At 41.9% G+C, this 25,874-nt stretch overlaps 1 protein-coding gene across 14 annotated transcripts in view; it reads left to right on the top strand.

Moving 5' to 3' along the window:
* FOXP1 (forkhead box P1) overlaps positions 1–25,874 on the top strand; it is a 627,515-nt gene that overhangs the window by 531,669 nt on the left and 69,972 nt on the right. For all 14 annotated transcript variants that reach the window (XM_021070851.1, XM_021070838.1, XM_021070841.1 and 11 more), the window contains 2 exons: positions 3,254–3,407; positions 9,150–9,354. In XM_021070851.1, coding sequence (XP_020926510.1) covers positions 3,254–3,407; positions 9,150–9,354 — 359 coding nt within the window. The remainder of the gene's footprint in view (positions 1–3,253; positions 3,408–9,149; positions 9,355–25,874) is intronic.

Below are 25,874 nucleotides of genomic sequence, written 5' to 3'. Positions count from 1 at the left end.
TTTGGTCTGTTAGACATAGTTTGGAATGCACGTCTGCATGCTGGGAGAACATGAAAGTTCAGATGAGCTCAGAGGGCAGATAAAGAAATGTGAAGGCGAAAGTTACCCAGCAGAAGGAAGGATAAAAGTTAACTCTCCCAAATTGCTGCTGTCAGAAAGGGGGCGTCTCAGGCTCAAGGATGATGGCGGTGCCAGAATTTGGGAAGGGAGCCTGGAGGAGAAAAGGGAAATACTCTTTGTCTGAACTAGGGGAAGGTGGTTATGTTGTAATAGCATTTAGCCTTTAGTGTCTCTGGGACCCTGGGTTTGTGATGATCAGGCTTTGCCAAGTGTTTTGAAGGCAAAGGTGATGTTGCCTTCACATCCTGAGGGGTGGTCTCCTTGGACCCCACTGCTGTGTTTGAGGTGCCCCTGGATGTGGCCGAGATCTCTTGAACAATGGTTAGAGGAGAGCCTTATTTTCCCAAGGTGGGGAGGAAGGCGCCTGGCATTACCATGCAGGTGGGGGCCTTTTGTGCTTCAGTGAAATAGATTCACATGGTAGCACTTACATGCTGTGGACCAGTGGTTATGGTTTTAACAAGGTTTGAACCTGGATGTTGACAGATGGAACAGGTATGTTAATTTACTGAATCCCCAGTCATTAGTGGCTCATAATTTTAAACTGTCAGCCCCTCTCCGCTTCCACCCTTTTTCCCTTTTTTGATCACCTCTGCCGTAAGACGCTTGATCCTGGTCCAGAACAATGTACTTGAGTCTCTCTTTTTCCTTGAAGTTGCCTTGAGATGTTTCCTTGAGAAAGTTAGTATCCCTACGTTGGTGTTTCAACCCAAGACCTTCCTTGGGTGATGGCTGCTCTGTCACCCCCGAGAGCAAGTGTTTAAGTGACGGCTCATTAATATTTGACAGGACGGGTGTGGAAAATATAGAAGGCAGGCTTGATTTTAAGTCAGGCTGCACGAAAAATCCCATCCTGTGCCGGTGAGGTAGCCTCGGTTGATTGTTTTAAAAGGGGCCGTTTGTCCTGGGCAGTTATGACAGTTTATGTTAGGCAGTAGGGAGGAGCCAAAGAAAGGAAAACAGACCTTTGACTGCAGCCCTAGGGAGGGGATCCGAAATGCAAGGTTTATCAGGGCATTTTAGCATTTTAACACTGACAACTGACCTGTTCAGGGGACTGCACGGAGACCTTTTTTGTACGCATTCAATTGTGAGAAGTAAACAAACGGGCTCGTATCCTGTGTTTGGTAACTGGGTGGGGAGCACAGTTTGGCAACCAGCGTTGCTTTTAAATTCTTTCTTTGGACAATGGGCCTTGTATACTTTTATATCCTGGCTTTTCAAACGTGGACAGCTCTCAGGAGCTTTTCCTAGGGATGGCCACAGAGACAACAGAACAGCCATAAGTCATTTTATATAAATACAACATTTCTAAACATTTCATTTACAGTAAGACAGGAAACACCCTCCCCAAACTCCAGCACCCACCCCCGCCCCATGATTTTCTACTTCAAGAAGAGCTAATTCCCTGATCTTTTTATTGTATCAATGTTATTTTTTCTTTGCTTCCTTCCCCCCAACCCTTTTCTTCATAAAATGTCGTGAATTAATATCGGTTGAAGAAGTGAAAAAATCATTTTGACATGAATATAACTATCATTGGGTTTTACATTAATGTGATAACTTGGGAAGGGGTGAAAACAATTGGATCATTTTATGCATGCTGTTCTTAAAATGAAAACACTGGCTTTTCATTTAAATTTATTTAAATTTTTGTTGTTAGTGGTATAGAATTTGTTTTTTGGAGTGAAACTCAATTAACTTTCTCAGTGGCATGGTAGTAAGTCTGAAATTGGTTGCTAATATGAGAATGATGGTTTTTACTATAAAATAAACTACATGGAGACCAAAAGGAAACCACCATTTTTCTCCTCCTTTGAACTGTGCATCAGAAGGTCTTGATACATATACCATTTTATGGATGTATCAGATCAAGGTCATGTGTTAGGTTAAGTGAATGCAGTTGTTTGTAAAGTGTAGTTATGAGAAGCTCTGAGAGTTGTGCGGTCCTTTTGGTTGTGAACGTCTCTGATATTTTGAATAATACTCAGAATTAGGAAAGCAGATCTTGTTCGTCAAGAACCTTTTCTGTCTGTCTCTCTCTCTCTCTCTCTGTTTTTCTGGCTCCAGAACTCCCTTCCCAAGAAGGGTTAATTTTCCTTTCATAATTGTTAGCCATAATGTGGCTAAGACCTCCACCTCGATTTGATTCCTAGCAGATTAAGGATATTAGATAATTTCCTTCTATTTATTGTAATACTGCACTGTATTATCTTTCTATCACTCAGATAATTACTGAGGAAATCTACATTAATTTTTTTGGCTGGAGCAAGGCCTGCTAAACACAGGAATGATGTATTGATGTTTTACACAACAAAAGTTTTCCCCTGTCATTGTCCAATCAACAGAAGGATATTTTATCTTCTCCTAAAGCCCCTCTTTTCAAGAACAAAGGGGGTGGGGAAGCAGGACCAGCAAGCAGACCTCAGGGTTTCTGAAACTCAAGCCAAGCAAAGGCATCTCCAGCTAAAAGTGTCCTTCATATTAAACACTCACAGTCGAGTGCGATGTTGTTTGCTAAATTATGAATGTGTGTAATTAAAATCTAGTGGCTGTTTCTATGAAAGATTTACAATGTTATTTCATCGTTTGTCATGGCTAATTAACAATATTAGATGAAGTTTTTCTTCTTCAAAGGTCTGATTTTTTCTCATTTATTTATGTCAGAAGTGATAAACAGAGTAGTTAAAAGCTTTTCCATGGGCAGGCAGGACGGAGGCAACTTGTTCTTTGACACCTCCAAGGTTCAGGGTTCAAATCCCTCCAGACCTGGAGTGGTACAGCCTGCCTCCGTGGGTGAATAATTAAAAATGTCCAAGTCTAGAAGTTCATATCTTGACTATAGAAACTCAGGCCCTTCACACTGGAGGGCAAGCTGACTTGATTGACGAATTATTTTTCCATGGGAGCAGGCAGCAGAAAGTCCCCCCCACACACACCCACACTCCCTCGCTTGCCGACAGGGCTGATGTGTTCTGTCCCTTTTAAGCCAGCCTTGATGCCAAGCCCCCCAGGAAACCCCAGTGACCCTTCTTGCTCCTGGACAATGACGATGTGTTTAGAAACGTCCATGCCTTTAACCTTCCTCGGGCAGTGGCCATCTCATTTTTTTTTTCTTCCTGATTTCTTCCAGCAACAGCAGGTGGCTACCCAGCAGTTGGCTTTTCAGCAGCAGCTTTTACAGATGCAGCAGTTACAGCAGCAGCACCTCCTGTCTTTGCAGCGCCAAGGCCTTCTAACAATTCAGCCGGGGCAGCCTGCCCTTCCCCTCCAACCCCTCGCTCAAGGTAAGCCTTGATTAGACAGAAGGCGCCACCCTCTTGAGACTCTGGGGCAGAGGTGGGGGTGGCTGGGGGTGGGGGAGTGTCTCCTTCAAGCTCATCATTATGGAGATTGTCCGTTCAAAACAGGCATGTTTTAAACTTAAAGGAAGAACTGGATAAGGTAATGGCGATGGACCTTTATAGAAGCCGAAGTGCTTGCCGATGCCAAAATGAAGATGTGGGGTGGTCTAGAGGCTTAGCAGGATCAAAATGTTGCACGTTCTTGGAGAAAGAGAAGACTGCACCACTCTGACTTAGGGAGCATATGAATCAGATCTCGCGTTTTCAGTTTGAAATCGCAAATGCATTTTCTTGAAGGCTTTCCTTAGTCATTTGAAGATGGGTTATACATCCTGTGACTTGTTCTGTTTTAAATCTCAGTAATGCGTTAGAAATGCCACTTTTTAATATCTAAGGAGAAATTCAGGTTTATTTCTCTGTAAACAATTAAGATTAATCTCTTCCTGCGACAAAAGCCAAAGTTGTTTTTTGTTGGCTCTTCTCTTTTCTTTCTTTTTGGCATTCATCTTGACTGTTGGTTTGAGGGCAGGTTAGTTCTACACCCAGCAGAACAGGGAGTCTCTCCATCTCCAGCTCTTTTTCAAAAGCTGGAGTTCCTTGAAAAGGAACAAAAATTCATGCATTTAAATTTTTATTTTGAGGGAGTTCCTGTTGTGGCTTAGCAGGTTAAGAACCTGACTAGTATCCGTGAGGCTGCAGGTTCCATCCCTGGCCTCACTTGGTGGGTTAAGGATCTGGTGTTGCGGTGAGCTGTGGTGTAGGTCGCAGACTCGACTCGGATCTGGTGTTGCTGTAGCTGTGGAATAGGCTGGCAGCTGCGGCTCCGATTCAACCCCTAGACTGGAAACTTACATGTGCCGAGGGTGCTGCCCTAAGAGAAAAAACTATTTTTTCTTTTGAAAAGCCAAGTCTTCCAGTGGGTGTTGGACATCAGGAAAAAAATGACTCCTTTAGCTGTTTTTAAGACATCCTCTTGTTTTAGGCTCCTCTGATTTTCACATGCATAATGTGATCCACAAATGGATTGGTCAGACCAGCAAGAGAGAAAGGGAAGGAAGGAAAGTAGAAAGAGCCATGCCGTGTTTTGAAATATAGTACCCCCACCTTATATGTGGTATGGTAGACTTCATTTGCCTCCTAGAGGCCCCTAAGGAGTCTTGGATGTATATATATACATGCGCCTTAAGGCTAGTAGCTAACGCCTTTGCTGTCTTGGATTCAGTTGCCTCATGAAACAGGTTCAGAATGTGGAAGCTCTTTCTTCCGTCCAGGTGCTTACAGTATAGCCAAGTGTTCAGTACCCTACAGTGTCAAGTGGAGCCAGAGAGACACGTCTGCATTGAATCTTGACTCTTGAGTCAACCCCACTCAACTTTTGCCCTCCTGGGTTTTGGTGTGTTTTGTTTGTTTGTTTATATTTTAATGTTGAGACCCAGGCTTTTTCCTCCTTGAATTTCCCTCTTGCCCTTCCTCCCACTTCTACCATTTAGTGCTCACCCATGTGACATGTAATCAGCATCTCCATTGCTGTCAAAAGAGAAGATTTGGTAATTGAGCAAGGCCGAGGAGGAAAAAAAAAAGGACACATGGGCTAATGCATTTTCATGTTTGCAAAATGTTATACCATGCATTAATTACACCTTTGTGTTTATTGTGAGCAACGTTGTGACACACCCACTGGACTCAGCTTCCACCTCTCTCATCTTTTCCCACCGCTCCTGTACTATTAAGTTTGCTCACTAAGGTTCATTGTTATAGTACATCAGTTAAGCTGCCCAAAAGAGGGCAATTGGGCAGTGACAAGACAAGCTCATGTGTAATGTGAAAGAAATGAATGTGGTGATGCATGAAGTGTAATCTCTGCAGTAACATATCAGAGACACCGGTAGGTAATTCACCAGTCATGGCATTGATTGATATGCTTAGCCGTCTGCTCTAACTCTTAGCCCCAACCACATTAAGGAGGCACATATTTACAGTCTAAGGGGGTCCCTTTATGTGTGCCCAAGATGCATAAATGCAAATGTAAATATTTCTGGAGTCCATTTCTTCCAGTGAAGTGAACCACGAGGGTCATTGCCATCTTTGTTGGAATCAGAGGTTGGTTTTGTTCTCCCCTCGGTACCTCGCCCAGAGTGGCTAGAAAATTCATTCCTGTTGGACTACAACATGATTTTTTTTTATCAGAGAGATGATGGCTTAAAACTGATGTCATTATGAGGTTTAAATCAACTTTCTGCTTGCTTGAACATGGTCACCTGGGTATGGATGCACAAGGACAAAAAAGGTTGATCAACTCTGTTTGTCTTGGAGCCAGTGATACCTGGGGTTGTAAAATTGAGTTCTCTGAACGGTAATCTATCAACTGTCCCTGCAACATACATTTTTTAAACCTGTGTCTGCATTTTCTTTTATAATGAAGAGGCCAGTTGTCCTGGAAAGAGAAATGTAGTCAGGCACAGGGTATATGTGTTTAAAAAATGCTAGTGATGCCCACTTTAGGATATAATCATCATAATTCTTTTACACAGCTGCATGGTCTTGGCTAAGTTACCTTAAACATGCATGTAAATACCAAAATATAGGAAGAGACTGAGAATAATATTTTGAAGGCTCGTATTTTTTTCTCCCTAAATGTTATGAAACGGAAGGACTTTAAAAAAAATTTTAGGGCTATTATAGGATCTTCTTTCTGTTTTATATAATGAGCATGTCTGCTTTTCCCCTGATCTCTTTAATCATCTCATCTTCCTCGGCACCTGTACTTCCATATAGAAATACAATATCATTCTGACTTATTAATTTTCTAAAGTGTAAACTACAGCTAGGAGAAAATGACATACCTGCTTATGTACCTGTTAATGGATTTGTTTTACTTGGTCCTGTTATTCTTATGTACCATTTTGTAAGAAGTGCATGCTCTCTGGAAATTTTTATGTCCATTTAGTCTGATGAGTGACTAGCTTACCTTTTATCCATCTTAATTCTATCATGAGATCTTGGTTGTCAACAGCATCCTTGGGTAGGTAGTATTCATTGAACTAATAGGTTAACATCGCTAACAAGGTGTAACATTGACGGAGGAGACCGATTTGACTGCCTTTCTGTAAGTCTGACGAGAATGTTCTTAAACGCAATTATCACATTGAAATTTGACCCAGAAGGATGCCTCCTTGTCAGTCAGTGAGTTACTATTTTATTTACCGTTTCTCCCTGTGGATGATGAAGCTGATTTGCTAGCCCACTGGACTCGAAGGAGAGGCGAGTAACATTCATGTGCTCCGTTGGTGTAACAAGTTTAACAGGGCATTTCTCTTTGTCTTTATTTGCTGGATTAACAGCTGACTTTTGAAACAGCTTCAAAGTTCTTTTTCTCTTGGAGGGACGATGTTAATACAGTCGTCAGAAACTGTGGCTGTGGAGTGTTCTTCCTTCTTCCCACCTCCCATGCAGCTGACCCAGAAATCAATTAGCTGGAGTTGAAAAACAGGCGGCTTGTTCTTTTCATGTGTGTTTACTGGGCAGAAAATAAAACTAGTTGTTGACTTGTGTGTGGCTTTATATTGCTGTGCTATCATCCACAGACAAGCCTCTTCACTATTGTTTCAATTGAATAAACAGTGGTCGGAGGGGCAGCCATCTTCGCAGGTAATTGTTGGTGTGCAGGCATCAGTGGCAGCCTCTTAGCTCCAAAAACATCCCACATGTCACTTTGCAACGGGTGGGAAAATAACAGCCCAGATGCAGCAGAACTGGACACGGGATTGTGTCGTGACCTTTCCCTTTGTTTAATTTGCCTCCGAGGTTTAATTTTCAGGGGACAAGTCATAATTGAAGATGCCTAATAACTAAATGCTCATTTGGGACAAAATCCATCAACACATAATTGGCATTTGATTTTTATGAAGGAAAGAGAAAACTGACGTGGCTGTTGAGGCATTCGAGGAATATCTGACCACTTAATGTATCATTTGAGGCCGCCCCTATCATCTATACACACACACACACACACACACACACACACACACACACACACACACACACACACACACACACACACATATATACGTATGTATTAATTGCAGAGACTTGAGCATTTGAACATTTTCGTGGAGAACGTTAGGAGAGACCAACTGTTTTTGTTAACGCTCTTCTCAGAAAGGCGGGGAAGGTTATTGGTCTGCTGTGCAATAATTTACTCCTCTTTGATATGCAAACGATCCACGGTGAATATAAAAAAATCCTATCAGACTCATTTCACAGTTCTTAACCACTCGGATTCTCTGGAGTCCGTCGCCTCATTAGACCAGTGCTCTCCAATGCTAGCATAATTAAAATCTTTAACAGTTTAGCAAAGTAAAGATGTTTGGCTGATCACGTTGAGATGATTATCTATCCATTGTGTTCTAAATGACAAAAATAAATTAAATTTAGACCTTGGCATTTTTTATTATGTGTTTCAAATGAATATAATGCACACAGCCTTCTTTTTTAAATTCAATACCTTCAGTTTGGGAGGAAACATGCCTGTTTCGGTTACTGCGGTAGAGTCAGAAAATGGCAGGCTTTCTAGGATAGCTCCGTGGCAGTGATGGAAACCACGAACAGAGATCCAGACGTCCAGTTTGGATGCAGCCTTGCCTTGTGATGTCCAGGGCTTGTGATTTCTTCCAGGTTGTCCTCCAAGGTAGTGGTAGTCGTTGCTAGTTGCTGTTCAGAATATTTTTCTTCTGTGCGTGTATGCACTAGAATATGCCTTGAGGAGGGATTTGGAAATCCTGGGCTGTAGAGGCACGCCGCCAGAATAAAGGCTACAGGCCTGCAGTCGAGAGATTGACATACTGATTGTATCTGTTCTTGGGGAGGGGGAGAAAACAGGTTGACAGTTACTCCTTCAGACCCATGTCCATTCGGACCTCCTTAAAAAACAAGAGAACTTTACTGCTCCAAGTTTCTTTCACATTTTCATTTCATTCTGCGATGGTTCATTAGCATGGATCTAAGAAATGACAGTAATAATAGTGTTACTTGTATAAAAAGTTATACAGTTTTTCAGTAGACACATCCATCAATTAAGCATGTGGTACTAGAAACCAAAATTAATGAGGAAGATAGGTGTGTTAATGAAATAATCATAGTATAATCAATTTGACTGTTAAAAGTTGAAAAGCATTTCAGGAAGACGATATGAATTCATAATTTATGTCTAAAAGTGATTAATAAAAACTATATTTAATAACAAAGCTATTTGTCATCATTTAAGACTTAAGCACAAAAATTATTCATTTTATGGTTCGTGTTGTCATAATAGTGAGGTTGAGCAAATTTATTTTGAGTCCTTCTTTGTGTCTAAAAATACAATAACATCTATCTACTCCCCCCACCCCCACCCCAAGAGCTAGAAACAACAGTTTGGATGGAGGCATAGTATCTTTGCAAGGTAGCTGGGTTTTGCATCCTGTTCATGGGTGTCTTTTATGTGTGTTGAGGGCACTTCAGGGAGAGGACACATTTGTTATTACTGTATTTGCCTTAGTTGAGAGGGGGGGAAAAAAAACCTAGATCCAAATCCTCCCCCCACCACCCAACACTAGGCTTTGTTTACTGACTCTTTGATTTAATTACTGTTTGAAGAGGACAGAATTAGCTGTTAATTGATTTAATTATCCAATTTGTTTGTTTCAGGCATGATTCCAACAGAACTGCAGCAGCTCTGGAAAGAAGTGACAAGTGCTCATACGACAGAAGAAACCACAGGCAACAATCACAGCAGTTTGGACCTGACCACGACATGTGTCTCTTCCTCTGCACCTTCCAAGACCTCCTTAATAATGAACCCACATGCCTCTACCAACGGACAGCTCTCTGCCCACACTCCCAAAAGGGAAAGGTAGGAACCAGCATCTGAGGTGTCTGAAGCTGTCTTTAACGTGGAGGAGTGGGTGGCCTCACCATATCTCAGTGACCCCTAATTGGATCCATGTGACTTGAGTGCATATAATGACGTAAGAATGGGCTGAATATGGTGTGGGAGTGAAGCATCTGATTATTGTCACCTTTTCAACATGGAATTAGCACTTATGTAGCTAGAACCTAAGCTGAGGAACCCAGGCAGGTCTGGTTTCCCACTGGGTGGATTGGATTTCCAGCCTTCCAGGCTTCCTCTTCATGCCAAGGACTCACTCCACACAAGCTGATTTCTGGGCTTTGAATTCCTTCTAAGGTGTCTTCTGTGGCCCTTGTTCTCACATTTGAGAAAAAGTAGAACTTACTGAACTTCCCTCCTAGAAGGCAGGGCAGGAGCATCTTTTTCATTATTGTGTCCCCAAAGCACTTGGCCGTTTTTAATAGTGAACCATCAGTGAAGGTTTGAAGGATGGTGCGAGCAATGGACAGGGTCGTATATATACACACACAGACAGACACAGCCGCTTTCTCTTAATCTCGGGATATATCGTAGTGTTGACTTAATTTCCATACTCCTGTTTGAAAATTAAGCCTTCCTATTTTTTAATTGTCCTGAGTTTTCACTTGAATGTTACTTGAAGCTGAGGTTGTTTCGGCGATCCAAAATACATCATGTGAGCAGGCAGCTCTGAGAAAATGAAGCTGTTGGTCCGTGTTATTATACTCAGCACCCAGAAGCATTAGCACCCAGAAGCATTAATGCCATTGTTCATTGTTTTTCCAAAGTAGAAAATATATATAAATTTTTTTCCAGTTTATTTTTTAGCTGTTTTCTGTACATATTTCATATGCACAGTGTCTACACATAGAAGAAAAGAAACCTTACAAGTAACGTGTGAGAGTAAATGTCATTTCCATCAGGAAAAACAAATTATTTTGTTTTTTAATAAAAGTGACTCAGTGAAAGATTTTTAATTATATTTTTCTCTTCAGCAGTTCCACATATAACTTCATATATCTCTCGAAAAATTGAACATTAAAAAACCCAGTGATTTAATTAGATGTGTATCTCTATACCAGCAACCTTTTATCCATCTAGAGCTTAGTAATCACAGAAAATGTAATCTGTATATTTGTGTGTGTGTGTTTATGTGTGCGGATCATGCTCAAACATAAAAGCCATGAGAGGTTTCCAGAGATGAGGTTATTTATGTTTTAGCCAAAACTTGAAGCTGTCCTTTTAAAATCAGTTTGGAGTTTCTGTGGAAGACACAGAAGAACTAAAAGATGCATTTAACTTACTGGTTTAGAAGAGTTTAAAGATTAGTGGCAGACGGTGAGAATCAGTTCAGAGCTGTTGGACCACGTGTGACTTCTTTTGTTTCCAGTGAGGATAGATATCCATAGGCAGTGTGTAGAGGACGTTCTTAGCTCTTGCTTTATAATCTTTTGAGATGTCTTTGTAATTAAAAAAAAAATTAGACTTAGCTTTTAAAGAAAAGGTTCTAGGCTTCTGTCTTTTGCTTATTTGCTTTTGGGGTCCTAAGGTTGATGCTGTCCATTTACTGCAGAGAGATTGAATTACATCTTTATCCATAGGCAGAGCAGGAGGCCATACACTGAAAAATGCCAACTGATGCACTTAAGGTATTTGTTGTAATCGCGTCGGCCATTGTGGAGCCTGCACAGATTTCCTGTGACATAGAAAACTCTCCTTGTTTAGATGCACTGCGCTCAGTTTCAGGCTAAAAGGTTCTATATCTGGAGTCAGGTGGTAGATTAGCAATGAGGCAAGTAGGGAAAGAATAGCCCTTTTCAGGTCTTAAGGTGTATTTGAAAGTAAATGGATCTTAGGAGACAGTCTAATTCTGGGAGAATAAGTTTGTTGGATTTCTCGTTTTATGGTCCTTATTTGTCTATACAGAAGTTGGCTTTAATCTTCATTACACTACCTGCCTGCATTAGACTAAGGATCAGAAGAGAATTTAGATTCCACTGAGCCTTAACCTGGATGTAAAAACAGGCAGACTTTTCCCACTGCACACTGCAAAGCAGTAGTGTATGCTACTGCTTAATCTCTGGGATCTCTCAATTTATATTACCTGGTAGGTTCCTAGACATGGCTGGATTAGAAAAAAATTGCAGTCAGCACATTGTAACTGAATGTAGCAAATAAGACACGAGTGCTTTAGGTGAAAGATAAGTCAAAAAGTTACGAACCTACAGAATTGATCACTAAACCTGCAATTGTTAGCCACTTTGTATATAGGGACTTAAAATGGGTATTATGTGGTGTTTATGTTAGGATGGTTTATTTTAAAATCCCTGTGAGGTTACTGTTCAAATAGTGGAAAATTAGTTAAAAAACGAAAAAGCTCTCACTATCCATATATATTCTCACTTAGACACTGAGTTGGCATTTGTCTAAGGAATCTCTAGGAGAGGTTTTTTCCCCATACTGACCACCGGCATTTATGAAATGTAGCTCTTTCAAAGCTCTCCCTTGATTTCTATGTAGAATCCCTCCCCAAACCCCCCCATCCTCCTGGAGCTGTATCTTAGGTCACCAGCTTTAAGAATTCTTCCAGAAACGTTGTGGGAGTTCTCGATGTGAAAATTAGCTGGACGATGGTACTATCGCGAGAGTTTTGGTTTGTTCGAGAAGTGGTGCGGCGGTTCCTGATCTCCCTGGGCAGTGTGTTTCCCTGCCACGTGCAAGACTCCTTCCCCTCAGCCTTGCCCCCTGAGCATCTTGTGGGCCCCCGTCAAGCAGCCGCCGCTGCAGCAGCTCTGGGGTTTGGTAAGCGGCAATCTGTTAAGGAGATAAATAATGTGCTTGGCACGACACTCCTACTCTCCTCTTTAATTTGTCTTACACAAGGAAAATGATAATTAAATCATTCAGGGTAAACCCTTGAGTGTAGAGAAGGGAAGAAAAGCGCTTTGGTAAAGATTGCCAATAGAAGCCGGCTTCCCTGTTGCACAGGGTAGAGACATTTATCAATATTCAGCACCGTAAGGGAGGGGCAAGCCCATGTGATGTGGGAGGCGGATGCCAGCGGTCAAATCAGGGCTTGTTAAGATCTTGTCCCTGTGCAACCACGGACATTCCGCATCGTTAGAATTCAGTGATGACACCGAGCTTCGTGCTTTGATTTTCTTCCGAGTTTAGTAATGTTTACGGTGCCAATGACACACACACACACACATTGGTGCAATAAACATACCTCTGTGTTGGTAAGTGTGATGAGGAGGAAGTTCAGCAGGAGCAAGTGAGCACATCTCTTGCTGTCATTTAATCTGCTGGACCAGGGAGTCATGACTTCTTCCGTCAACAGACAAAACTCCGATGTGGGATACCTGTGAACGTGAAGATATTATCTCATTTCCTTAACTTGCCTGGCTGTCTCTCTTTAGGAAATTCCAAGTTTTGGTGTGGGTAAACAAAATCAACGGAATGCAAATGAAACATTTATTAAAATGCTAAATTTAGTAAAGCCCTTTGAGCTTCTTGGATCAAAGCAGCTATGTAAATACAAATAGCAATTACTACTTAAGTAATTGCCTGAATTAAAATTCTAAATATCGCATTATGTGATGGTGCACTAGGGAAAGGGGAAGGAACTCATATTTAATCCGTTCTTTTCTCTGAGCCAGGCACTGGCTAACCTCTGGCCTTGGGAGTGCTGTCTCATTTTAGCCACATGGCTGCTGGGAAGCAGGAGGGTTTATTATACCCATTTTGCAGATGAGGAAGTTGAGTCATCACGATTAAACACCTGACCTAGGGACACAGAACTGGTTAGTGGCAGATCCTAGATCCAAATTTGTCTCTCTTTTAGGTTATTAAACAGCACTTGGGAGTTTCCCTTCAGCTTAGAAGTGAATACTTCATTATGATCTATTAAAATCAATGCCCTCAAAGAAATTTTAAATTCAATTTAAATTCATTTCCACAAAATATATATTGGCTGAACCTACTGTGTGTACATCAGCACATTTAAAGGAATAGCCCAGGGTTTCCTCTTTTAAGGTGGATTCAGATAGTTGCTAGGCCTTTTTGAAGGGATGGCAAGTGGGTAGGGATTGCAAAATATAAATCATTTCCAGTCTGAAACAGCACATAAAGAACAAAAATGAACCCCATGCAGGATTTGCACACTGGCAAATGCAAAGCAAGCCTCGCTGTCCTTTAGAAGGATCCTGACTTTCCTTCCTGCCCTATAAATCTTGTGTTTCTTCATTGAACACATCATCTGGTCTCTATTCTGTTTCAGCTGTCCTTCTGTAGTCGCTATTAGAGATAGTCTGTGTTGCTGATCCTTCCCAGCTTTTTGCTTTTAGTTCAACCACCATTAGTGGATATTTTATAACTTGAGTATGTCTCAGATGCATAGCTTTGCTACATATATGTTCCAGAGTTTCCTGAAGCATTTGGTCAAAGAGGTTTCTTTAAACTCTGGAGAGATCCCAGGTTATGCAGCCTCTTCCTTCTTGGACGCTGTATTATTGTTCTCAGAATCTGGTGACCAAATTACCCCCCCATCCCCATCTTCTTCTCTGAGGCCTAACCTGTCTTCTGTCCTCACATGTTACCTTCCTTTCTTGTCCTTCATTCATTGACATAGCACCATGTATTCCATTTGCTTGTGATTTCCATACTTCCCAGTTGACAGCTGCCTTTCAATAAGCTCTGAAGGTTGTTGCTTGGCTCATGGACTTTCAGATAGTTTGACTTGATGCACAGTCTCTGATTTTGATTGGTGGCCCCTTAACATATTGCCATGGATCTGACTCCCTAACAACATTTGTGTTAACCGACCCCTCTGTTTTCAAAAGGCAAGGAACTCTGAGTTGTGGGCTTGCCTGGTGTTTCATTTTTCTTTTTCTTTCTTCCTTTTTTTTTTTTTTTTACAAAATTCTCTGTTGATGAATAAACATTGGTGCTCTTGATTTCCTTGCTAACATTTTAGAAACTCGGTTTCCGAACTCTTCCGGTTACACAAGCCTTTAATTTTTGCATATTTTCATATTCATATTTAGGGCCTATTGAGCCAGAAATGTAAGCAGTAAGCTCTAGTTCCCATGACTCTGAATAGCTCTTCCTCATTTCACCTTTTTTTTTTTGTTGTTATTTTGAAAATCAAATAATTTCTTTCATATTTCCTTTGATTTGAAGCAGTTGAGCAAATTAGCCACCCCGAATCTTCCTTTCCCGTGAGATTAGTTTGAGGAACCTGCAGTCAAATTGTCCAAAATTGTCTTCAGAATTGTTGCTGCTACTTCTTGCCCATAAATGTTGAGTTATTTGGTATATTACAGAGGTCTGTCAGCCAGATATGGCCTGCTTCTTACTTTGTTAATAAAGTTTTATTGGAACACATTAAGGCTTTTTCATAAAGACATGGTCTATGGCTGCTTTTACAGTACAATGGTTGCGTTGAGTAGTTGCAGCAAAAAACATATGGCCCAGCAAGAGTAAAATATTTACCATCTGTCCATTTACAGAAAATGCTTGCTGACTCCAACATTAACTATCAGACAAGTGTTTCTCAGATTTCCTGAGGATATTGTCACAGGTATTTGTTCAGACATACTGCTTCCTACACCTCTCCCATGTAGACTTTGATTCTACTGGGTTGGGATATAGGAATTTATATTTGTCATACCTACCTTAGATTTTGGTCACTCACAGGCCACAGACTAGCAACTGTAGCATCACCTGGGAGCTCATTAGAAACACAGAATCTCGGGCTCTACCCTAGACTGTCTGAATCAGGGTCTGCATCTTAACCCCATCCCCAGGACCCGGACTTGCCCATTCACATTTGAAAAACATGGCAGGTGGCATGTTCAGGTTACCTGGGTTTTGAAACCGTTAGAAAGGACAGAGTTTTCTCCCCCCAAACTTTGATTACCCTCCCTGACCTATTCAGTCCATAAAACCAGTGGCTTGCCATTCTCGTGTAAGCCAGCCGAGTGTAGGTAGCACTGCCGGAAGAAATCGGTACCTGGCATATGGTGGTGACGTTTATTGAGCTGTTACTTTGTGCCAGGCACAAAGCGTAGAGGACTTGACATAGATGTTGGTATTGATTTTCCCATTTTGTCCTCACAGTAACCCTGTGGGGAACTGTCCTCTTTGTACAGATGGTGGTGTTGGGCCCAGAGGAAATTTATAACTTGGATAAGCCATGTGACTAGATAGGGACCAGGCAGGGACTGGAAGTAAGGTGTCCCTGACCTTCAGATCCTTGCTGCGATGCCCATGGTGGTCCCCAGGTGGGCTGCTTATCAGAACCATGTGGACTGCACCCCAGACTCCAGGTTGTAGTCTCCAGGGGGTAAAGCCCAGGGATCAGGACCAAGCCATAACCTCTAAAGGTAGTCACCTAGGGCCAGACCTGTCTATCTGTTCAGCCTTAATTGGGGAGAAGCCCCCAGCATTTTTGTGTGGCCTCTCTTTTTCCACGACATCTTTTTGCAGGTAAGGAAGGCAGGTGACTGTCAACAGGTCATGGAGGATAGAGAAAGCAGGCCAGGCATGTCCTTTCAGGTGTGGTAAGGGACAAGAAAGGGAAGAGGATACTGCTTGTCACAGAGGTCTTCTTTCTGCTCCTAAGCAGACTCCTGGCAGCACCATCTGTCCTGTGTTTGCACGGAAAGTCACCTGTTTAGGGCAAAACGATTCCTGGTTCTGTGAGAAAAAAAGCATGTGGGGACCTGTCAACATTTTATACCCCAATGTGCTGCTGACTGTTTGGCGACCATCATGTTTTCCAGAACTGTGATCCTTTTGTCTCTCTGCTTAAAATCAGTTGCTTCTGGGCTTTAGAAGTGGGAGGAAAAGTTTGCTCAGGGCAGCCATGTTACCTCCTGTCATTCACACATGCAGGGAGGGCCAGGGGAGAGAAAACCTTTAAAATATCGACATGCCATGAGGGATGCATTTATGGGTTTTCTTGACTGTTCGCTTTGAGGAGGAATTAAAAGAAAAAATTCAGCCATTATTTTCCAACAGCTGTTGTGTCTTATCTCAATAAACTGCCTTTTCCCACAGCAGCATCGTTAGACTCTATAAATCTTTTTTTCTATTTATTGTATTTAAATGGTGAATGCTTTCCAATGAAATGACATCATTGGTCTGAAGAGTCAGATTTGTTTTAAATATTTCTCTCCAATGTTGTTGATTGTCATTTCTTGGGATATCGTATAATTTGAGTCTCAACCATGGACTATTTCATATCTGACGTGCCATATTTCTCACACAGAATCTAATCCAAACCTGCAGTTTCTCTCATCATTTAGGTTAGATGAGTTCTTTCTTGATGAATTGCACTTGCTAATAGGACTTTTTCCACTAGATCCCTTTGTGGGCACTCACCTGTTTTATAGGTGTTTGCACTTGTGTGGAAATACCCAATGTACCTGAGCTTTCGTAATGTTTCTTCTATACCAGAAGGGTGAAGGAAGGCATATGGCAGAACAGTGAAGACCCCTCTGTTGGAAACTCTGATGGCATAGCCCGTTGTCCTGAGTTCTGCCCTTTGACCTGTAAAAAGCATCCGGTTGAAATGTCATTTTACTACTCGGACTAAAGAAACAGAAATTTTTCTTGGATGGGTATGGATCCATCTGAAAGTGGAAAGGGTCTACAGAAGACCATGTGGCTTGGGAAGCTCCTAGTGTTCTTCTCAATTAAATGACTAGCAGGAGTCCTGTGTTCTTAAGCCAGTCTGGAGCCCAGTGGAGGGAGCCTGTTCAAGGGACTTAACTGGAAGGCATGTCCTTTTTCAAGATTTACCAAGGAGCCATTTTGCACTGGTGCCACCCCGTAGCCTGGCCCTGCAGCCCTTTCCGAGGGAGGCACGGCCGTGCTGACTGGTTCGCTTGGGTAATGCAAATGAGCAGGTTACACATGTACAGCCATCCTCACTTTCTTTATTCTACCCCCCTTTGTGATCAGTCAAGGCCTAAGTATATTATAAAGTATATTCTCCTCATTAAAACAATAGTGGAAGCTCACAAAAGGGAAATTGTTAATATGTGTTCCAGCTTGTCATTTCTGCCTGTGTGAATAAAGCAGATAACCGTTCCTTTGGGAAACTATTTCGGGAATTGAGCAACAGATACGCTAGCCAGAGAATTCTCCTAACTGTAATTTTCCTTTTTGTGTGTACTCAAAAATAACATCCTGCTGGGCTCCTCCGTGCCTCTGCACAGACAGAACACAATTGCCACAACCCAGGTGGTGTTAATATGGGACAATCCCCCGGGCACATGTCGCCAGGAGTTGTACAGCTTGTTCAGTGTCTTCATCCATATGGCAGTGGGTCCCATTCACGGAAAGGCACCGGGGCTGAGCCTGGTGGGTACCGTGGTCAGTGTAGTGTGAAGGCACGGCTTCCATTCACAGCGGCCTCTGTGGTACAGTTTGTTTTCATGGCAGATTTGAGTTGTCACGTGCACACCGCGCACACACGCGCACACACACACACACACCACTAAGAAATTCCAGAACAGCCTTGCTGATTTCCTCCCCTCTTAATCCTCGCCTTTTATTTTTGAGAAGCACCTGGTTAACTCAGCAGGTAAAATTCAGGTGCTTGAATTTATCTGGTTTATAAAAAGTCATTTAAACACCCACGTGAACACACACACACACACACACACACACACACACACACGCACGCATATCAGGGATTAACTCAATTTGGGGATGGTATACCTGTCCTAGAATTTGTCTGTAAACTCTGTAGCTTTTAATTTTCTCTCTTTTTTTCTTTTGCATTTTTCGTTGTGAGCATTATTTTCATTGTACAGTTTGGATCGTTGGGCTGGTGTTGTTGATTTTTACATCTTAAAAAAGGGAAAGGGGAGTTTCTGTCATGGCTCAGCAGAAACGAATCTGACCAGCATCCATGAGGACACAAGTGCAATCCCTGGCCTTGCTCCGTGGGTTAAGGATCCGGCATTACTGTGAGCTGTGCTGTAGGTCACTGACAAGGCTCAGATCTGGTGTTGCTGTGCCTGTGGTGTAGGCCAGCAGCTATAGCTCTGATTCAGCCCCTAACCTGGGAGCCTCCATATGCCAAGGGTGCGGCCTTGAAAAGATAAGTAAATAAATAGATAAATAAAATTTTAAAAGGAAAGGGACAAGGAAAAGCAAATCATGATCAGCCTTAGAAACCAAGGGTAAAACATTCCCAGAAGGTGTTAGAACTGAAAAGCGAGAATCAAGAAAATGGAGATTTACTAGTGAATTAGGTAAAAAAATTAGGGACATTTAAAAAGGCACTTTGGAAAATTTACCAGAAGGCAAAGCCTCTTCCATTTATACACCCAAATGTTGGTCTAGTTTGTGTAACTGTTTGTATTCTTGTTTGGTAAACAAACAGACCCCATAGCAACTGTAACTAATGATATTTATACCACCCATAAGAAGTCCCTAACCAAATAGACATACCTTTATGACCTTCAAGTTTCATTCCTTTATTAATCTTCAAGGTAATCAGTCTAATGACAAATTGATTTCATTCTTTCTCTTCTTTCCTTTCCCCCCCCCTTTTTTCCTTTCCTTTCCTTCTTTCCCCTTTCCTTCTTTCCTTTCCTTTCTTTTCTTTGCCTTTTTTTTAAAAAAGTATGTTAAGGTCTGTCTTTGAAGGATCTTTTCTGTGTGTAGATTTTATATCTTGTCTGTGAATGTTGAGTCTGAAGGTGTATTATGGCAAAAGGAAAGAGAAACCTAAAGTATTTGTGTAAATGATGTGGTATTTGCTTTCAAGAGGGGCCATTTCAGTCATCCGGTGGAATTTCAGGTTATACATCCAAAAGGCTAAAAAACTCCACTGAAATGATTACTATAGCCCTTAGACTTGGATGGGCATCTATGGCTATGTCGCTTCTTTTTGTATATGAAATATTGGTGGAAACATCCCGGTACATAATGAGCCCCTATATTCAACTTACATTTTTCCATATGAGTCATATTTACGACAAGAACAAGATGTCTCCGTGTTAAAGATCAGTGTGAGAAATAAATGGCAGTTTACTTTAATTAGAAAAAAAAATTGACACCAAGAGCTGGAATAATCCAGTAGTGTTTGAATAAATTAGAGGATCGTACAGACAGAAATAAAAAGAAACTTAACAAGGATAAATGGGAAGTTGTCCAGAGTTCAGCAAAAATGCCTTTCTTTGCAGGACCAGTCACCAGACAGTACTGAGGCAGAGCCATTTCTTCTCCAAAATTTAACCACACCCCAACCACATCCCAGGTGTCCTGGGGCTCTGCGGGATACAGCCATGTCTGTCTTCATGGAGCTGACATTGCAGTAGGAGAGAAATAGAACAAACAATTACATAAGGAAAAGCCAGAGAGAATTAAGTTCTAGGGGGAAAAAAATGAAGCAGGGAAGGAAGACGAGTGGAGCTAAGGTTACCATTGGGATAACAGGGTCTGGCATCGCCTCTCAGAGGAAGTGACCCTTGGACAGACATGAAGAGGTCAGGAAAGAGCCCTCCAGGCAGAGGGCACAGCAAAAGCAAGGACCCTGAGGCAGGGGCAGAAAGAAAACATGTTTTACTAGATCACGGCCCAGACCGAGTTCAGTGCGGGGGCGGCTTTGCTCTTCAGTGGTTACGAGTATGGCCTCTGAAACCAGCCGGCCTGCATTCCAGTGCAGGCTGCCCACTCCAGCTACTTCATCTCAGAGTGCCTCAGTGTGCCCCCTGTGAAATGGGTATGATGCCAAGCCTGGCCCCATAGATGACATGAGTTCATACATCTTTTAGTCTCTGCTGCATGGTCCATGCTCCATAAATAGTAACGATGTCGTTGTTTATTATGAAAAGTCATTCAGGCCACCTTTATTGAGTATTTTTATACTCCCTGTCTAGGTTCTGAGGATTAAAAGATGACTATAACCTAGTTCTTTCCCTTAAGGAGCTCACAGTCTATAGCAACAAACATGGAAACAGTGGCCAATGCAGTGTAATAAGTGTAGTGCCATGAATGTATGTAAAATGCAATGATGCAGTGTATGATTTGTTAAAAATGAGCATTGGTGGAATATCATAGTGGGTGTATTTCCCCCCCCCCCCCCCCATAAGCATCAGGTGAATTTTTGGGACACAGTAGAACTCCATGAAGGAAAGGCTCCATGTTCCTTGTCAAGTGATGATCACCTAGCACAGCCAGCCTGGCCAGCAGTCACTGTTCCATTTCTTTGCAGAGACTAGATGTTCAGAATATAATGAATTAATGATGTATTAAGGATCAAGAACCCATTAATAGTAGTTGCTGCCCATTGGCCACAGATGCTGTCAGGATACTTGGTTAGCCTTTGTTGATACTTGTGGTGCTCCAAATAGGAGAGAAAATCTGGTTTTCTTGTAGAATGATTTTTCAGTCTTTTTGTTTCTTTCTCTCTTTCTTTCTCTCTTTCTTTCTCTCTTCCTTTCTCTCTTTCTTTCTCTCTTCCTTCCTTCCTTTCTTTCTCTCTGTCTCTGTCTCTCTCTCTCTCTCTTAATGACCACACCCTGGGCACATGGAAGTTCCAGGACCAGGAATTAAATCTGAGCTGCAGCAGCAAGGCAGTGCCTGATCCTTTAACCCACTGCACTGGGCCTGGAATCAAACCCACACCTCTGCTGCAGCCTGAGCCACTCCAGTCGGCTTCTTAATCTACTGCACCACAGCAGAAACCTCCTAATTCTCAGTATTTAGCTTGCATCAGAATCCTCTGAAGGACTGGCTAAACTGTACATTGCTGAGCTCCAGTTCTGCTGTTCCTAAATCAGTAATGTGAGGTGGGGCCTAAGAATTGGCACCTCTGTCAAGTTCTCAGGGACCATACTTTGAGAACCACTGCTGAAGGACATCCCAGCTGCTCTCTTGACACCATGGCTGGCATCCTTCCCCTTCTACGATTCAGAGCGACCAAGGAGGGATCTTGGTAACTATTGTTCACTCTTTGAGGACAATCTGTGTTTCAGTGCCAAGACTTAATGTTTCAGAGAGAGAAATTCTTAAAACAATGACTCCATATTCACTATTTTATGGAATAAAATTCCATTTAGAAATCCTTAATACTGGAGTTTCCACTGTGGCATAGCAGGTTAAGGATTTGGCATTGTCTCTGCAGTGGCTTCTAACACTGCAGAGGCACCGAGATTGGATCCCTGGCCCAGCACAATGGGTTAAGAATCTAGTGTAGGTAGGTTGCAGCTGCAGCTCAGATTCAGTCCCTGGCTCAGGAACATCCATATGCTGCAGGTGAGGCCAAAAAAGAAGAAAAAAATCCTTAATGTTGGCCTCTAAATCATTTGTAAGTACTCAAGTTTTGTCTTCTCTCTCTCTCTCTCTTTTTTTTTTTTTTGACTAAAACTGCTTTTTGTTTCAGTTGCCTGCCTCCTCTCTTCTGATTCCTTGTAGCAGCTGGGCTCCTGTTGATGCTCCAAGACTCAATTTTATGTTCCATCCACCTATTCAGTTGTCTCTCTCTCTCCCTACCCACCCAACCGAGAGCACAAGAACTCAGTCATCTTCTGTCCACTGACCTCCAAATGCATTTGATTAGTCTCCCCTTCAATAGGAAAACTATTTTTTAAAAATTCTTTTTTTTAATGCTCTTGTCTTTTGGTAGTCTTCACCCCCCCACTGCATTTATTTAATTATTGTTTTTATTTTTTGCTTTTTAAGGCCTCACCTGCGGCATTTGGAGGTTCCCAGGCTAGGGGTCGAATCAGCGCTGCAGCTGCTGGCCATAGCCACAGCCACAGCAACATCAGATCTGAGCCACATCTGTGACTTACACCACAGCTCATGGCAATGCCAGATCCTTAACCCACTGAGCAGGGTCAGGGATTGAACCCAAGTCCTCGTGGATACCAGTTGGGTTTGTAACCCTCTGAGGCACAACAGTAACTTTGAACATATTAAAACTTTGAACATGTACCCCTCTTAAAGGTACTTTTCATCAATTATATACATGCCGAGTATAGAACCTATATTATAAAAAATTAAAGAGGGTGAGAAATCTGTACCCATATGCACACTACGCACACAATGATATATTCATGCCAGAGTTCTAATGTTCTCTTAACACATGCCTACAGAAACTTTAATACTGTCTTAACACCCACCCTCGGATATTCTTACCAATCTCAGTTTTAAACTCTGATCTAGGAACCCAACACAATGCTTATCACAAAGTAGGTGTTCAATAAAATGTGCTGAATTTAGGGCAGAGAAGATTTTAATCTAATGGGCATTAATGAAGCATCTTGTCCTACTGAGAAGTAAAAGTAACCACATAAAGTGGGAAATAATTCTAAGGAATAAATATAAGCGCCCAGTGGTTTTGAGCCATTTTATTTCTTTAACTCCCTTGTCCCTTCTCCTCCTGCTTTCCTACCTGGCTCCATACTTCAGCTACATGATTCTTCTGGTCTGGAGCATAACGGCACTGCCTTGCACAGAGTATTAGGGACAAGGATTCAATGCGAGGAATTAGTATTGGAACTTGGATTTATGCCCTTTGGTTTTCTGGGTCTTGTTGCTTCCTCTCACGTGTGGACTCGCGTTGCCGTAGTGCACATGCCTGCCTAATGGTGCTAATATTTTTTGGATTAGCGATTCCTATGTCTGTACTGAAACAGTTGCTCACAGCCACTCTTTGGAAGACATTCTCTTTTCTTAGCGAGATCCCAGTGTTAATGCTGCCAGTGGGAAACTCTCACAACCTTGGAATAGCCCTTAATGGTATCAGAAACAAAGGCTGGACCTGTGCCTCTTCTTGTTCTCTTCCTTTATTTATACCTATATCATCCCCATGCGCACACAGGCATTCTGCCTTTGTCATCACCTGCTCTGTGTGTGTGATTGGTCAGAACGCACCAGCCAGCCTCAGAAGCTCAAGCTCTCCCTCTCTGCTCCATGTCCTCCTGTGCCACATAGTTCTGGTGTCTAAGGATCGAGATGGCATGTTTTGACCAGTGTAGTTAAAAAGGGAGGTGAGCCAGATTGGAGGGGATGGTAAAGAAAGTAACAGCCAAACTTATGACCTGGCATGGCACTCAACCTCCGGTTCACCATTGGTCAAGCAGGTGATTACCAGTCATATCTGTAGCCTACACGCGGGATCCTTCTGCATTCTGAATGATAGATTCTAGTCCTCGAAACATTGGACACACTGCACCGTACTCTTGGGGTATCTGTGGGTCTTTGTTCCTGAAGTTTAGGATGACCTAAACTTCCTGAGGCTCTTCTTCCTTCACTATTGAAAATTCAGATTAATGAGAGTTAATCACTGGGTCACTGTCCACTCTAGAAGTAAGTCTGTTTATAGACTGGATCTCCTTGAGGAATACTTCATGGGTTTTTGTTTTCCTAAGGTTTAGTCACTTGAATATGTGCCCCATTGTCATGAGGTTTGCCACATGTGCTTAGGTTGTTACTATTTATATTATTTTCTTTAAATCAAGTCTTTTTTTTTTTTTTTTTTTTGGCCATGCCTGTGGCATGCAGAAGTTCCCAGACCAAAGATCAAACCTGCACCACAGCAGTAATAGCACTGAGCCCTTAACCACTAGGCCACTGGGGAGGTCTCTGAATTGAGTCATTTTTTAAATTTAAGTACAATAAGCCTGGTCCTAAGAAATAATATCTCTGAATTCAGAAATTGGAGATACTAGAAGTTGTGTCTCAGTGGTTAACGAACCTGACTAGCATCCATGAGGATGCAGGTTCAATCTCTGGCCTCGCTCAGTGGGTTAAGGATCTGGCATTGCCGTGAGCTGTGGTATAGGTTGCAGACGAGGCTCGGATCCCTCATTGATGTGGCTGTGGTGTAGGCCTGCACCTACAGCTCCGATTGGACCCCTAGCCTGGGGACCTCCATATGCGGCGGGTGCAGCCCTTAAAAAAAAAAAAAAGATCCTACTTATTGACACACACACGCTGTCTTCCCGGGATCAGGAATATAATGAAGACTCAGAAGATGCTAAGGCGGACCTAGACTTAAGGATCTGTGAAGCTTTGGTTGTTGTCCAACCCAGACTCAAAAGTTTATTCCAGGGTGCTCCTGATCTATATAATGCCTGGCACACATTATTCTCTAACCAAATCATTGGTCAGATCTGTAAAATCAGTGTTCGCTAAACAGAAATAGGAAATGACCTTTTCCCTGTGCTAACTTATTCCAGTCTTACCTGCCTCGTTATATTAAGGAGAAAAAAAAAAGTCTTGCATATAATTCTTAAATAACTTTCGGCCAACAGGAGTTTTTATGAATTTGTTGCTTGGTGAGGTTGCCCATCCCCCCACCTCCTGATATTTTTCCATCTCCACCTTGCTTTTCAACCCACTACTAATAGAGGGGACACCTTACAAGTGTTTCTTTGAGCATGCTCACTTTGAGGTCAGATCTAGAACAGGGGACTCTCAAGATCCTTAGAACTGAAGTAGGGACCACAGACCAGGACCATCAGCATCATCCAGAAGCATGTTAGACATGCATAGTCTTGGGCCCCATCCTCAAACTGCTGGATCAGAATCTGCATGTGAAAAAGATCTCCAGGTGATTTATATCTATAATGAAATTTGAGACGCATTACTCTATGATTAGCAGTGATAAAAGGAAGAATGTGTATTCTTACCCATTGATACAGTTTTAATCCTTTTAGCGAAGTCAACGATCTTAAAAATTTTTAAGTCAAATCTTTTATTTATATATATATATGTATATATAATGATTTTTTTTCCATTATAGCTGGTTTATAGTGTTCTGTCAATTTTCTACTGTATAGTATGGTGACCCAGTTACACATACATGTATACATTCTTTTTTCTCACATTATCATGCTCCATCACATCTTTATTACTGTTTTTTTTTTCAGCTGCACCATGGCATGTGAAAGTTCCCAGGCCAGGGATCATCCAAACTGGAGCTTTGAGCCTCACCACAGCTGCAACAATGCCATACCCTTATCCACTGTACCAGGCTGGGAATCAAACCAGTGCCTCCACAGAGACAAGCCAGATCATAACCCATTTTGCCACAGTGGAAACTCAAAATCTTTATTTTTTTAAAGTAAAATTTTAATTTTTTTTCTTAAATTGATTCTCAGAAATGGGTTCCATGAGTAATTACTCTGCAGAGTAGTCCCAAAGCTGAAATATGAGTCCAGTTTTGTTCCAGTACACATGAACATGACCCTGTAACTACAAAAGAGAGGGTATTTATATATATCTTTCAGATTCACCCAGCTCACTGCATAGTGGGCCATACCCTAGGGACCCTTGTGGAGAGGTGACCCTGTACTTCTTTCAGGATAATTTGTATTTCAAGGGAAGAAAAAAAAGAAAAAAACACCCCAGACATAAATAGTTAATAGCTTGTATTTCAGATGTGAAGTTAGTTAAGGTAGCCCTCACATCTCGAGGCACAATATTGAGAGCAGATAATAACAATAATCTCCATCATTGTTTAAAAGCACAAA

This window comes from Sus scrofa, chromosome 13 (assembly GCF_000003025.6).
Source record: "Sus scrofa isolate TJ Tabasco breed Duroc chromosome 13, Sscrofa11.1, whole genome shotgun sequence".
NCBI lineage: Eukaryota > Metazoa > Chordata > Mammalia > Artiodactyla > Suidae > Sus > Sus scrofa.
The sequence above is the reverse complement of the archived record's forward strand: the minus strand, read 5'-3'. Positions and strand labels throughout refer to the sequence as shown.